The 15015-nt window shown below is 39.3% G+C and overlaps 1 protein-coding gene across 3 annotated transcripts in view; it reads left to right on the forward strand.

Annotated features, from left to right (window-relative positions):
- The window catches only part of TDRD12 (tudor domain containing 12), a 102288-nt gene that overhangs the window by 24667 nt on the left and 62606 nt on the right, over positions 1–15015 (forward strand). For all 3 annotated transcript variants that reach the window (XR_005126100.2, XM_054697060.1, XM_037516366.2), the window contains exons 7-8: positions 4897–5086; positions 5572–5664. Coding sequence is in view for 2 of the 3 variants with exons in the window: in XM_054697060.1 (XP_054553035.1) it covers positions 4897–5086; positions 5572–5664 (283 nt within the window). In the remaining variant the exon portion in view is untranslated. The remainder of the gene's footprint in view (positions 1–4896; positions 5087–5571; positions 5665–15015) is intronic.

Genomic DNA, 15015 nt, shown 5'->3' on the forward strand with positions numbered 1-15015 from the left:
AAAACACCAAGGAAAGCAGTGTCACACAAGAGAGAAATTTTCTTAATCATTCAAGTTTTGGCTTAGATCAGAAGTTAGCCTGGATTTTGTTTTCTTCTTTTCATTACTAGTTAAAATTACATTTGTAGTTTTAGATAGCACTTTAATTAGTTAGTAATGGACAATAAATCACTTCTACAGTGATGACTAAGAGTCTTCTTTTAAGAAGATGTACCTGTTCTGCTCCCCGTTCTGTCTCTGGTGAATCCTCTCATCCTCCTGCGCCTCTGGCCCGTACCCCAGCTCTTGTACAAAAATAAAAAATTTTAAAATAAATACATGCATTTATGGCTTTGGTTCACGGCTTCTCACCCCTCCTCCCCCATGTTTTCTCATAGGGTGTAATGCATGCTCATTGTAAAGAATTCAGATAAGTAGAAACAAGCAGTATCTGCACCTCTCCTGCCCACCTGTGACTCTGCGGGTGTTTCTTTTTACAAACGTTTTCCCTTTGCAAAGCAGCAGCAACTCTCAGCCCGCTGCGTCAATGCCTTTTACTTGTTTTCCTTTCTCCTGGGAGGTGACCCACATGGCATAGCCCACCTTTCTTGTCTCGCCTGCTGCTCCCCTCAGCAGTGTATTTCAGTCGGTCTTTCTGTTCTGTTCCCTACTCTGTCGTTGGTGACTCTTTGCACCCCCCACACCTCTGGCCTGTACCCCAGTTCTGCATGAATAAATAAATCTTTTTAAAAAATGTAAAAAAGAAAGGAAAGGATCATCACGAAAGAGCCCTCCTCTCCCCCTCCCGTTATTAGTTATTAACACGGGTGAGCTCTCTGAAGGGTGGCCCAAGGCCACAATTTTGCCCCTTGTGTGGATGGAGATACAGATTGAAGCCCACAGAGGGCATCTTCACCATGGATTTTTAAAAAATTATTTTGAAATAATTTGACAGATAAAAGATGCATCAATAGTACAAAAATTTTTGTATATGCTTTACCTAAGTTCCCTTAATACCAATGATTAAGGTCAGAAATTTAACATCAATAGTGTTCACATAAAGTTATTTCAAAATTACACATGCATGTGAAAAATAAATGTTTTAAATTTTGAATCATGCAGCCAAAGCAATTTTCCAAAGTTGTTTGGATTGGTTCTTTTCTTCTCTACCCTCTTCAGTGTGATAATGGTATTCATTTCTAATATGGTTCATTTGTTTCTGATTGTTTTGAATGTCAGGTTCCCTTATATCCTTGTTGATTTAGCTGTGACTTTTCATTGCTTATTTTGCTACTAGGTAAACATACCAAAATAATGATCGTAACTGCAGTCTTGTAAAATGTCTTACTCTGTTTCTTTCTTCTTTCAGGAGTAGCCCTCTTTTCTGTGTGTGGGGTGGTATGCAAGTTGTAATGTGCTCTTATTTTAAGATAGTGAAGTGGAAAAGACACACTTAGCCAAGAGAGAACTTTTGCAGTGGAGGCATGAGGTCATAAATGCCAGGAAAAGAAAAATAGGGCCAACAATCCCTTTCCAGCTTCCAAAGGAAGCACAGAGATGTATTCCCGTGTATTCTTTTTTTTTTTTTTGGGGGGGGGGGGCTTGGCTTCTTTGATTCAATGAGGTTCTTTTTTTTTAAAAAAAAAAAAAGATTATTTATGTATACAGGAACTGGGGTACAGGAGGCCAGAGGTGCAGGGTGTTGAGAGTATGAACCAGAGACAGAGTGGGGAACAGAATAGGTAGACTGACTGAAATACACTGCTGATGGGAGCAGTGGGTGGTACAGGAGAGGTCTGCTGTGCCATGTGGGTAGCTCCCTGGTGGGCCGGGGATCAAACTCCTGCTGCAGAGGCTGCAGATAGCTTCACAGTGCTATGCTTAGCCCCTTGTGCCACCAGGGAGGCCCCAACGAAGTTCTTTTAAATCCTCTTTGTTCCCTTTTTTGAGACCTTCTCTTTCTTTGTCTGGATATGCTATAATGTGTTTATCCACTAGATGATGGATGTTTGGGGGTATTGGAAATAAAACTGCTATGAATGTTCACATACAGGTTGTCTTGTGCACCCATATTGTCATTTCTATTAGCTAAATACCTTAGAGTCAAACTTCCGGATGGTATTGTAGGGAGTAACAAATTGTTTTCCAAAGTGATTGGCCTCTTTATAATCTCATAAGCAATGTATGAGAATTTTAGAAGCTCCATGCCCTCAGATACTTACATGGTCATTCTGACAGATGTGGTATCTCAGTATTGTTTAAATTTGCATTTCCTTCATATCAAAACAACAGTTAGCTATCACCTCACACCTATGAGAATGGCTATTATCCAAAAGATAAGAAACAAAAGTGTTGGAGAGGATGTGGAGAGAAGGGAATCCTATACCCTATTCTGAGAATGTAAATTGGTTCAACCAACATGGAAAACAATATGCAGATTCCTTAAAAAACTGAAAATAGAAATTTCACATGCTCTAGTTATCCCAAAATATTTACCAAAAACCCCCCAAAAAACAAAAACAGTAAAACCTAATTCAAAGAGACCTGCACCCTTATGTTGATTGCAGCACAATTTACAGTAGCGTAGAACTGGAAACAATCTCTGTAACCATCAATTCATGAGTGGATGAGAAAGATGTTGTATATATACACAATGGAATACCATTCAGCTATAAAACAGATGGAATCTTGCCATTTGTGATGGTGGATGGAACTAGAGGGAATTTTGATTGAAATAAATTAGATGGAGACACACTACATGATTTCTCTTGTGTGATAATAAAGAAAACAAACATGAACCAAATAAAACAAAAGTAAACTTTTGGACTATAGAATCAATTAGTGATTAATAGAAGGAAAGGGGTCAATTGGGATGAAGGGGACAATGGTATTGATGTCGTTTCTTTGGAGTAAGTGGGTTTGGAGCGCGGGGTCCTTGGGTTCACTCTGGGAAAGTTTTCACCAGAACTCCCCTTTCACTGGCACGCAGCGAGTTTCTCCATGAGACAGAGATGGTAGTTGTTTAAAGAGCAGGTTATTAGGAAAGGAACGGAAGAGTAAGAGACACTTGCAGACACAAGCAGGCAGGAAACGCTGCCCTGAAAGGGACAAGTTTGCTGAGATGCCTGCATGGTTGCCTTGAAGAGAGCTGCCTCCACAGAGGGAGGTCAGTGAGGAGAAGTCCCGGTATGTTACAGGTCACGGACACGCAGGAAGGCTGCTGCCCTGCAGAGGAGCATCTACATAGTCACAGGTGGGCAGAAGGTTGGCTTCCCTATGCCAGTGCAGAGAGTGCATGGATATAGTCTTTTTCTCTTTGGAAGAGGCTTACTCCTTTGTGGAGTGGCCTGTTTGCTGTTGATTTTGGATAACAATGCAGAATCTGAAATGGACCAGAGATTCCAGGATGGGCCCAATATCTATATCTTTACCCTCAGGTCTGTGCTCCAGACACTCTCTACAGCAGTCTGATAGCTGCTTGGAATTTATGCCTTGTGATAAGGCACTGGCGCCTAAGGATCTTGATGTCTATAGCTGTGTTAATGGTCACGTTAATCCCCTCTACCCCCACCTCCTTGTTTGAGTCAGATTTTAGTCTTGTGATGCCTCCTTTAGGTTTTCTAATCTCTTCTCCATCAGTATGGTGAAGGATTGCATTAAACTTTCAATGGTAAATTTCATGGAGAGTATATACATTTTTTTCCAAAGTCTTTTTTTTTTTTTTAAGATTATTTTTATTTATATAAGAGCTGGGGTAGAGGCCAGAGTTGCAAGAGGGTGAGAGGATTCACCAGAGACAGAGTGGGGAGCAAAACAGGCAGATTGACTGAAATATACTGCTGAGGGGAGCAGTGGGTGAGACAGGAGAGGTCTGCCGCGTCATGCAGGATTCTCCCTGGCCAGCTGGTAATCTAACCGGCGCTACGGAGGCTGTGGACAGCTTCACAGTGCAGCGCTCAATCCACTGCACCACCAGGGAGGCTTGAGCATGTACATTTTAATTCTCAGTGATCCACACCTGAAATTTATGTTATAATGCTATGTTACTTCAATTTTAGAACTTCATTTAAAATTTTAAAAAATTGTATTTCCCTGATGACTATAGAAGTTGAATTTTTTTTTTAAAAAGACTTATTTATACAAGAGCCGGGGTACAGGCTAGATGTGTGGAAGGGTGAGGATTCACCAGACAGAGCAGGGAGCAGAATAGGCAGACTGACGAAACACACTGCTGAGGGGAGCAGCGCGTGAGACAGGAGAGGTCTGCCGCGCCATGTGGGTCCCTCGCTGGCTGGCGGGGATCGAACCTGCACTGCAGAGGCTGGGGACAGCTTCACATCGCTGTGCTCAACCACCTGCGCCACCAGGGAGACCCATAGTTGAATGTTTTTTAATACACTACTTAACAACCCATCTGTCTCTTTGATGAAGTATGCATATCTTTTAGCAATTTTTTATTTGGGTGGTTTTCTTTGTAAAGAATTTACATATTCTGGATAACATGTCCATACAGATATTTAATTTTTTTCCCTCCCTATCTGTGGAGTGCCCTTTATCTCATAAAAGTAGAATTTCTGAAGAGCAGAAATTTAAAATTTTAATAAAGTAGTTTGTTAGTTTTTCCTTTGATGATTTGTGCTTTGTCATTGTCTTCCCCCTAAGTTGTCTGGCATAGTTGTGTTACCTTTTCACTGCCTTCAAGAAGATGCTTATATTTTATAGATTCTTGCTGTTTTTCTCATCAAGAGGGTTGGTCAGAAGTATCTAGTTTACTGTTACCAGAGCAGAAGGCAAGAGAATGATTTCTATCTAAAATAATTTTTTTGAAGATTGATATTTGGGGTTATGTTTGGAATATTATCTGAACAAATATTGACTACATGTCTCCTTATTCATCAAATGTTTAAAATTGTACAGGTTTGTATTAATGATGACCTGGTTGCAAAGAACTTCGCTTGTTATATATCACCAGTGGAGAATAAGCACCTTGATCCTTTAGAGAAATCAAGATTGAGTATAAAGTCAACATCCTTTTCTAATAAGCTCAATCCAGCACTTACTCTTTGGCCAATGTTTTTGCAAGGAAAAGATTCTCAAGGAATGGAAAGTGAGTGGATTCTCATCAGTATGTTTTCTTTAACCTGCTAATTGATAGGAATCAAAGGGTATCGACATCAGTTGTACAAACTTTTCCCCATGTGGAGGCAGACTTGGACTCTGAAATTAATATTTTAATTTTAATTCTAGTGAGCTTGGGACAGGTTTTTAGGTCCTACAACTGCTAGAGTTTGTTTTTCTGAGACCAGGAAAAACAATTCTCAATTTCTTAATAATATGGAATGATATTTTTAGAAGTCCACATGGTTACAGTTTCAAGATATTTCCAAAACATGGTTTCGTGGACTTAGGGTTTTAGACATTAAAAAATAACTACTAGCATGAGAATATGCAAAGAGGGTTCTGCTGAGGGAGCAATGTCTCTATAAACCTTGAAGCAAAAGCAAGAGCAGGGAAAGTATACCACCACATTCATGTTTGTATTTTGAGTTTTATTTCATGCTTTTCAATCCTGAATTGTGTTCTTTCTGTCAGATTCACATGGTTTAACTTTTCTGGCACGGTCTCTCCAGCACCCATGGCCCAAGAAAGTTGTTGGTCACCTAGGGCCAGCTGCTGTCACCCTGGGTAAGTTTTCAGTTGCGTTATTTCACAAGCAGCATGAAAGAACACTCTTAACTTAAAGATCATTGAGAGTTATTTAGAAAGACTATGGTCATTCTCCTTTTTCTTAATTTCATGGAACCAGTTTATTGTAATAGAGATAATTTTCTTTGCATCCGTGATTAGAGGATTTTATTATATTGTAAAGAACATAACTCAGGAAGATATAATCTATTAGTCTCATTATTATCTGATGTATTCCAGGCCAGTTACAGGCCAATGATTATTTGTCCTCAGATATATGTCCACCAATAGATTTATTATTAATTTTCACTGTGAACAATACAGTACATAAAAGTAAGGAAGAGGCATTTGTAAGGGCAGAAATACCCTTAATTCCATATATTCATGATGTTGAATGAGTAGGAATTGTTGGACAAGAATGTAATCTGCCGGCCTCTTTGATGTTTGGCTTAGCCTTCGTGGTAATCCTCCCCCGTTTCACTCTTAACATTGGGCATATGTATGCCTGTGTTCATATATATATATACACACACACACATACATAGTGAACCTCAGCTGAATTAAAACTTTAATTACCTGTAAAATGTTTCTTATACTTGGTATTATTTTTAATAATTTGCTAATATTTATGTAGAAAAAGTATTTAAGTTTTGTCTTAATAACTGCTTATTAAAATTTTAGTCTTTCCAAAGTTTTCAAGGCCTGAGAATGTATGTAAAGATTTTTAGGGCCTCCCCGGTGGCGCAGCGGTTGAGCACTGGGTTGCGAAGCTGCCCGCTGCCTCTGCAGCGCCGGTTCGATCCCCGGCTGCTCCCCGGCCACCAGAGGAGGGTCCCACATGGCGCGCAGACCTCTCCTGCCGCCCGCTGCTCCCCTCAGCAGTGTGCTTCGGTCCTTCTGCCTGCTCTGCTCCCCGCTCTGGCTCTGGTGAATTCTCTCACCCTCCCGCGCTTCTGACTGTACCCAGTGCTTGTATAAATCAATTAATCAATCAACCTTGTATAAATAAATAAATAAATCTTTAAAAAAAAAAAAAAAGATTTTTATAGGTGTGGGATACTCTTTTTTTTTTTTTAAAGATTTATTTATTTATTTATATAAGCACTGAGTACAGTCAGAAGCGCAGGAGGGTGAGAGAATTCACCAGAGCCAGAGCAGGGAACAGAACAGGCAGACTGACAAAATACACTGCTGAGGGGCGCAGCGGGCATGGCAGGAGAGGTCTGCGCGCCATATGGGACCCTCGCCAGTAGCCAGGGATCGAACCAGCGCTGCAGAGGCTGCGGGCAGCTTCTCAGCCCAGTGCTCAACTGCTGTGCCACCAGGGGAGGCCCGGGGTACTCTTTTTTTTTTTTTTTAAGATATATTTATGCATACAAGAGCTGGGGTACAGGCCAGAGGTGCGGTGGGGAGTGGGGGTGTTCATGTGTGAGAGGATTCACCAGAGACAGAGTGGGGAACAGAACAGGCAGATTGACCTAAGTACACTGCTGAGGGAAGCAGCAGGTGAGCCAGGAGAGGTCTGCTGTGCCATGTGGGTTGTTCCCTGGCAAACCGGGGATCGAACTTGTGCTGCAGAGGCTGCAGACAGCTTCATGGGTTGCGTCTTAACCTCTTGCGCCACCAGGGAGGCCCCAAGAGTGGGATACTCTTTGTAGTGTTTTTCATATAATATACAGCTGAACTTCTTTCTAGATCATATGTATTCACTGTAACATGGGTTTAAGGATATGTGCTCTGAGGTGGCTATTGAGATGTCACTCCTACTCCCAGTCCATGACATGGGGAAGTATAATTTCTATGCTTTCAAATTGGTTAGATGGCCATTCTTGTTTGCATGGCACAGTTCCTGGTTCATGGCCACTATTGGCACATATGTCCCTACCCCAGATTCTGATGGCCTCTTTTTGGGGTACCAGGTGAGAATTCTGCCTTGAAAGGAGCCCATTACTGATGAGAATATATTAGTTTCATTTGTGTTTCTTCCATTTCCATTGGCATGGAAAAAATATCAGGTATCTACATCATTGTGCTTAATAGTTCAATAATTTCGTTGTATGAATGTCATTATTCTAAGTAATTCCAGATAGCTGGACAATAATTGTTTCCTACTTTTCCTTATTACATATCTTTGAAACAGAAAAGGTTGATGGTAAACAAATAAAGCTAATGTGAGGTGTGACTAGTTTATCATATAAAAAATAGAATTATTAGATGTTACCCAAGTAAAGATTTCCTTTTCCTTGTATTCATTGTGAGAACCTATTTAATTATATTTTAATTTACATTTGGTGTTCTTTTTGAAGTTGCCTCATTTTTCTTAGTAAAAGTATGGTACATTGTTAGTACTTGGTAAACAATCAGTAGCATACAAGGGCTATAATGAAAAGTACTTTTCTCTTGTGTAATCTCTTCTCACCCCAGGCAGTTCCTTAGATGTAAACCTCTTTTGTCCTCCATAGCTATTTATTTTTATAGTTATCTCCCAATTTAGAGATAATTTTGTTTATCTTACCATTTTAGGCTTATCAATTCTATAGATTGTTTGGACTTCTGTGACAACTCTCATACCCCTAATGTACATACATCAAGTATTTATGAAGTGCCTGCTATATGTTAGGCACTGTTCTAAGGGAAGGAAACAAAGTCTCTGCTTTCATGGAGTTTATATCCATTTTCTCAGTACAGTGTTTTTATTTTAGAACCATCACAAATTACAGAAAAGTTGGAGACCAGTACAAGGAACTTTTTCCTAAGCTATTTGAGGATAAGTTGAATAGTCTTTGGTAAGAAGTCTCCGTTGTGTGATATTATTATACTTAGTCCAGATTCATTTTGATTGATATTGGCATAGGTTACCTTTTTTTCTGTCATTTCATTTTTAACCTTTTTGTGCCTTTGTATTTATTGGGGTTTCTTATAGGCAGCATATAGTTTTGATACAGCCTGTCAATCTCTGACTTTTAATTGGTGTGTGTAAATCATATATAATATCATTTATTTGATGTTGGATTTAAAACTGCCATCTTACTATTAATTTTCTGTCTGTCTCATCTATTTTTGTTCCTTTCTCTATTTTTTTCTGACTTCTTTTGCATTAAATATCTTTTATTCTTCTGTCTTATATCCTTTGTTAGTATACTAGCTATAAGTTTTTGTACTTGTTGCTTTAGGAGTTATGGTTTATATTTTCACTTATATAGTCTATCTTCAAGTAATATTGTTCCACTTCACACATAGAATAAGATCTTTACAGCAGTGTGCTTTCATTTCCTCTTTCCCCAACTTTGTTCTATTGTCATATATTTTAATTCTACATATGCTATAAATTCCTACATTATGTTATCAATTTTTATTAGTCTATTTGCTCTCTGACAACCCCTCCCCATTTTTTTAAACAGATGTTTAATTCTCAGACATATCCAAAAGGGTAAGTAAGTCATCTGGAGTCCAGGCTGTTTGTGTCATGTTAGTAGTACTATCTTTAGGGTTTTGCTATCACACTGTTGTTCCATATGACAAAACACTTTGTCTCCAGTGTAGCTAGTTGGAAGTGAGAATAAAGCAAAGAAGATGCAATCCAGAGATTCAGTGTTTGTGTTCCCACCTCTGACTAGAACTTCTTCATGTGCCATGTCAGTACTGGAGGAGAGTATGAGAGGTGTAGTCTTCCTTGGATTCCTAGGACCTATCTGAAAATAAGGGTTTCCATTATCTTCTGTAATAAATAACTATAGCCTGTCATCCAAAATACCTGTCTTCATAAGCTAAAAATGATTTTCCATTCCTAAATGTCTTTTTTTTTTAACTCCAAATGATTTTTTTTTTAATCTGGAACAAAAGCAGAAACTCAGACCAATGGATTAGAATTGAAAGCCTAGATATAAATGCATACAAATATGAACAGTTAATCTTCAACAAAGGAGCTACAGCCATATAATGAAGAAAAGATAACCTCTTTAATAAATGGTGCTGGGAAACATGGATAACCACTTGCAAAAAAATGAAACAAGACCAGGCCTCCCTGGTGGTGTGAAGGTTAAAGACAGGCACTCTCAAGCTATGGCCAGCTACTGCAGCATGAGTTCGATCCTCGGCCAGCCAGGGAGCAACCCACATGGCATAGCAGACCTCTCCTGTCTCGCCTGCTGCTCCCCTCAGTAGTGTATTTTGGTAGATTTCCCTGTTCTGCTCCCCACTCTCTCTGGTGAATCATCTCACCCCCCGCACCTCTGGCTTACACCCCAGTTCTTGTATGCATAAATAAATATATTTTACAAAAAATAAAATAAGACCCATATTTAACTCCACACACAATAATTCCTCTGTATATAACTAAAACCATAAAGTACTTAAAAGAAAATACAGGGGCACACACAGGACATGCACCACAAAGATGCATTTAATGATACAACCCCAATGGCAAGGAAACAAAAGCAAAAATAAATGAGTGGAACTATATTAAGCTTAAAAGCTTTTGTTCCTCAGAAGAAACCACCACGAAAACAAAAGGGCGAACCATAGAATGAGAAAAAATATTTGTATACCACACATCTCACAAGGGGTTAATCTTCAAAATTTACAAAGTTCTATCAACAAAGAAACTAGAAACTGAGGGCACCGGTAACGCATTCCAAACACCATCTCACAAGACGGGAACTTTGTGTCAGGGAACTCACGAAACCTCTGTGGAACTGAGCAAGGGCTATCCCTGCAGTCAGATGTGAGCTGAAAAGCACACACAAGTCAGGCCCCATGCCTGACTGTGATTAGGAGCCCAGAGGGGTTTACATCCACTGTTGGGGCAGTCAGGACCTCAAGACCCCCCTCTGGAACTAAGTAAATACAGAAGGAGGGGAATTTCAGAGAAAATGCCCATCAACATATCCATAGTACCACTGCCCTACTGCAGTTCTGGCATTAACAGTACTAGACTCAATCAGGCCACCAGTTTCTGACATCCCAGAAGAAGTACCGCAAAGAGATGCCCACCAGTACCAGTGACACAGTGTCCCAATGCATAGGAAAAATTAGAAAACAAACAGCAGGAAAAAGAATAATTACAAACAACCAAGCAAGTCCCTCAGGGAAAGGACATAACATAAAAAGAAAACCAACCACCAGAAGGCAACAGCAATGACTTGGAAGAACTTCTTGGCCTTCCAGATAGAGAATTTAAAATCGCCGTGATTAAAAAACTGATAGAAGCCAAAAAGGAAAAGAATAATATGAAAATAATAATCAACAATCAGAAGAATGAAATCGAGTCCCTAAAGAGTGAAGTGAAAGAAACACAGGAGATTAAAAGTTTAGTGGAGAAGGGCCTCCCCTGGTGGTGCAGGTGGTTGAGCGCAGTGCTGTGAAGCTGTTTGCAGCCTCTGCAGCACCAATTCTAACCTGGCCGGCGCAGGGAGGGTCCCACATGGCTTGGCAGACCTCTCCTGTCCTGCCTGCTGCTCCCCTCAGCAGTGTATTTTGGTTGTCTGCCTGTTCTGCTCCCTGCTCTGTTTCTGGTGATTCCTCTCACCCTTCCACACATCTGGCCTGTACCCCAGTTCTTGTATAAATAAATAAATAAAATCTTTAAAAAAAAAAAGAATCAGTGAAATGGAAGAATGAATCAGTACTCTCAAAGATACAGAAATAAAAAGAACCAAAACAGAAAAGGAAAAAGAATTACAAAGGAAAAAGAATGAAGAAAGACTTTGGGAACTATCTGACGCCATTAGGAAAGGAAATATAAGAGTTATAGGAATATCAGAAGGAGAGGAGAAAGAACATGGAACCAAGAAACTATTCAAGGAGATAATCGAAGAAAACTTCCCAAGCATGAAGAAGGAGCTGAAAATAAACATACAAGAATGGAGAAGAACACCAAACTTCCACGATGAAAGGAAAAATACAGGACCTCCCCGGTGGCGCAGCGGTTGAGCGCTGGGTTGTGAAGCTGCCCGCAGCCTCTGCAGTGCCGGTTCGATCCCCGGCTGTTCCCTGTTCCTGGCCACCGGAGGAGGGTCCCACATGGTGTGCAGACCTTTCCTGCTGCCCGCTGCTCCTCTCAGCAGTGTACTTCGGTCCTTCTGCCTGCTCTGCTCCCTGCTCTGGCTCTGGTGGATTCTCTTACCCTCCCGCGCTTCTGACTGTACCCAGTGCTTGTATAAATACATAAATCTTTAAAAAAAAAATCTTTAAAAAAAAAAAAGGAAAAATACAGCAACACATAATAGTAAAACTCCCAAGAATCCAAGACAAAAAATAATGGCGTTGACAAGAGAGAAGAAAGACAGCATACAGAGGAAAACCAATCAGGGTGACATCAGACTTCTCGAAGAAACACTACAGGCAAGAAGAGAATGGAGGGACATACTCAACAAATTCTAAGACAACAAATACTAACCAAGAATATTTTATCCCCCAAAGCTGTCCTTCCTCTACGAAGAAAGAATAAGGATCTTCTCAAACAGAAACTCCAGAATTTCATTTTGACTAAACCCCCACTCCAAAAATACTATAAGAAGTCTTAAAGCCAGAACCTACAGAGGGATGAATAAGAATGAAACAAGACAAGAATAAAACCACAAAAAGACAAAGATGGAATGGCAAATATAGGTGCCACCATATCAATATATTTTTTTAAATATTTGTGCATACAAGAGCTGGGGTACAGGCCAGAGATGCGGGAGGTGAGAGGAACAGAGTGGGGAACAGAACAGACAGACTGACTGACATACACTGCTGAGGGGAGCAGCAGGCAAGACAGGAGAGGTCTGCCTTGCCATGTGGGTTTCTCTCTGGCCAGCTGGGGATCAAACTCGTGCTGCAGAGGCTGCGGATTGCTTCATAGTGTGGTGCTTAACACCTTGCACCACCAGGGAGGCCTGCCAACATATCAATATTAACTCTAAATGTAAATGGACTAAACTCATCAATTAAAAGACCCAGAGCCGCAGGCTGAATTAAGAAACAGAACTCAACCTTTTGGTGTCTTCAGGAAAAACATTTAACTACAAAAGATAAAAATAGACAAAGTAAAAAGATGGAAAACAATCCTACAAACAAATGGACCTAAAAAGAAGGCAGGAACAGCTATACTTATATCAGATTAAAATAGACTTCAAACTGAAAAAGGTAAAAAGAGTCCTAAATGGTCACTACATTATGATTAAGGGGACAATGCATCAAGAAGACATAATACTCGTCAACATATATTCACCAAATGAAGGAGCACCAAAATAATATCAGGCACCTATTAGAGAAGAAGACTTCAACACACCACTCTCAACAATGTATAGATCACGCAGACAAAAAAAAAGTAAAGACACTAAAGCTCTAAATAAGGATCTAGGCCTCATGGGCTTAACAGACATCTTTAGAACACTGTACCCCAAAAAATCTGAGTACACAGTTTTCTGAAGTGCACACGGATCGTTCTCCAGCATTGACCCCATACTGGGACACAAGACAAGCATCAACAGACACACTAAGATTGAAATCATACCAACTATCTTTTCTGACCATGAAGGTATTGAACTAGAAATAAACCATAAAAAGAAGGCAAGGAACCCTCCTACCTCATGGGGATTGAAACCCACACTACTGGAAGACCATTGAATCAAGAGGAGATCAATGAGGAAATTAAAAAATACTTTGAGATGAATGACAATGAGAACACAACTCTCCAGAACATATGGGACACAGCAAAAAAGCAAAAGCAGTTATAAGAGGAAAATACATAGCAATTCAGACTCACATCAAGAAACAAGAAAGAACTCAAAGAAACACCCTAATCTTCCACCTTAAAGAACTGAAAGAAGAAGAAGAACAACAACAACCCCAAAAGCCAGTAGAAGAAAGGAAATAATAAAAAAGCAGAAACAAATGAAATGGAAATTAAGAAAATAATCCAAAAGATCAATGAAACTAAAAGTTGGTTCTTTGAAAAAATAAATAAAATAGACAAACCCTTAGCCAAACTCACAAAGAAAAAAACGGGAGAAAGCACAAATAGGATCACAAATGAAAGAGGAGAAATCACAACAGACAATCAAAAGAATAATCAGAAACTACTATGCAGACACAGCAGAAATCAAAAGAATAATCAGAAACTACTATGAACAGTTATACGCAAACAAGTTCAACAATCTAGAAGAGATGGACAAATTCCTACAACTTTACAATCACCCAGTCAATGCTAGATAATGAAGAAATAGAACACCTGAACAGACCATTACAAGCAGTGAAATTGAAATGGTCATCAAAACCCTCCCCAAAAACAAAAACCCAGGACCAGATGGATTTACAAATGAATTCTGCCAAACATTCAGAAATAAACTAGTGTCTATCCTAAGCAAACTCTTACAAAAAACTGAGAAGGAAGGGATAATACCAAATACATTCTATGAAGCCAGCATTACACTAATACCAAAACCGAACAAGGACAACACCAAAAAAGAAAACTACAGGCAAATCTCTCTAATGAGCAAAAATCCTCAATAAAATCTTAGCTAACAGAATCCAACAATGCATCAAAAAGATAATTCATAATGATCAACTAGGATTTATCCCAGGGACACAAGGATGGTTCAACATCTGAAAATCAATCAGTGTAATCCAACATATCAACAAAAAGAAATATAAAAACCATTTGGTAATATCAATAGATGCTGAAAAAGCTTTCGACAAAGTGTAACATCCATTTATGATAAAGCCCCTTGAAATTCTTGGGATACAAGGAACAGACCTCAACATCATATATGACAAGCCCATAGCCAGTATCATTCTCAATGGTGAAAAGCTGAAAGTATTTCCATTAAGATCTGGAACAAGCCAAGGATGTCCACTCTCTAATGCTTTTCAATATAATACAGGAGGACCTAGCCAGAGCAGTAACACAAGAGAAAGACATACCAGGAATCCAAATAGGGAAAGAAGAAGTCAAACTATCACTATTTGCAGATGATATGATAATACACATAGAGAATCCCAAAAACCCCATGGAAAAATTAATCAAATTAATCATCCAGTTTAGTAAAGTAGCAGGATACAAAATGGACACATGAAAATCAGTAGCCTTCCTATATGCAAACAATCAAGAAGAAGAAATCAAGAAAACCATTCTTTTTATAATTGAAACCAAAAAAATCAAATACTTGAGAATAAACATAAGAAAACACATGAAGGAACTATATGAAGAAAATTATAAAACATTGCTAAAAGAAATAGAAGAACACACAAAGAAATGGAAAGATATCCCCTGCTCATGGATTGGAAGAATTAACATGATCAAAATGGCTATCCTACCAAAAGCAATTTACAGATTCAGTGCTATTCCAATAAAAATTTCAATGACAT

This window comes from Talpa occidentalis, unplaced genomic scaffold, assembly GCF_014898055.3.
Source record: "Talpa occidentalis isolate TD23 unplaced genomic scaffold, MPIMG_talOcc4v2.1 talOcc4.17, whole genome shotgun sequence".
NCBI classification, from domain to species: Eukaryota; Metazoa; Chordata; class Mammalia; order Eulipotyphla; family Talpidae; genus Talpa; species Talpa occidentalis.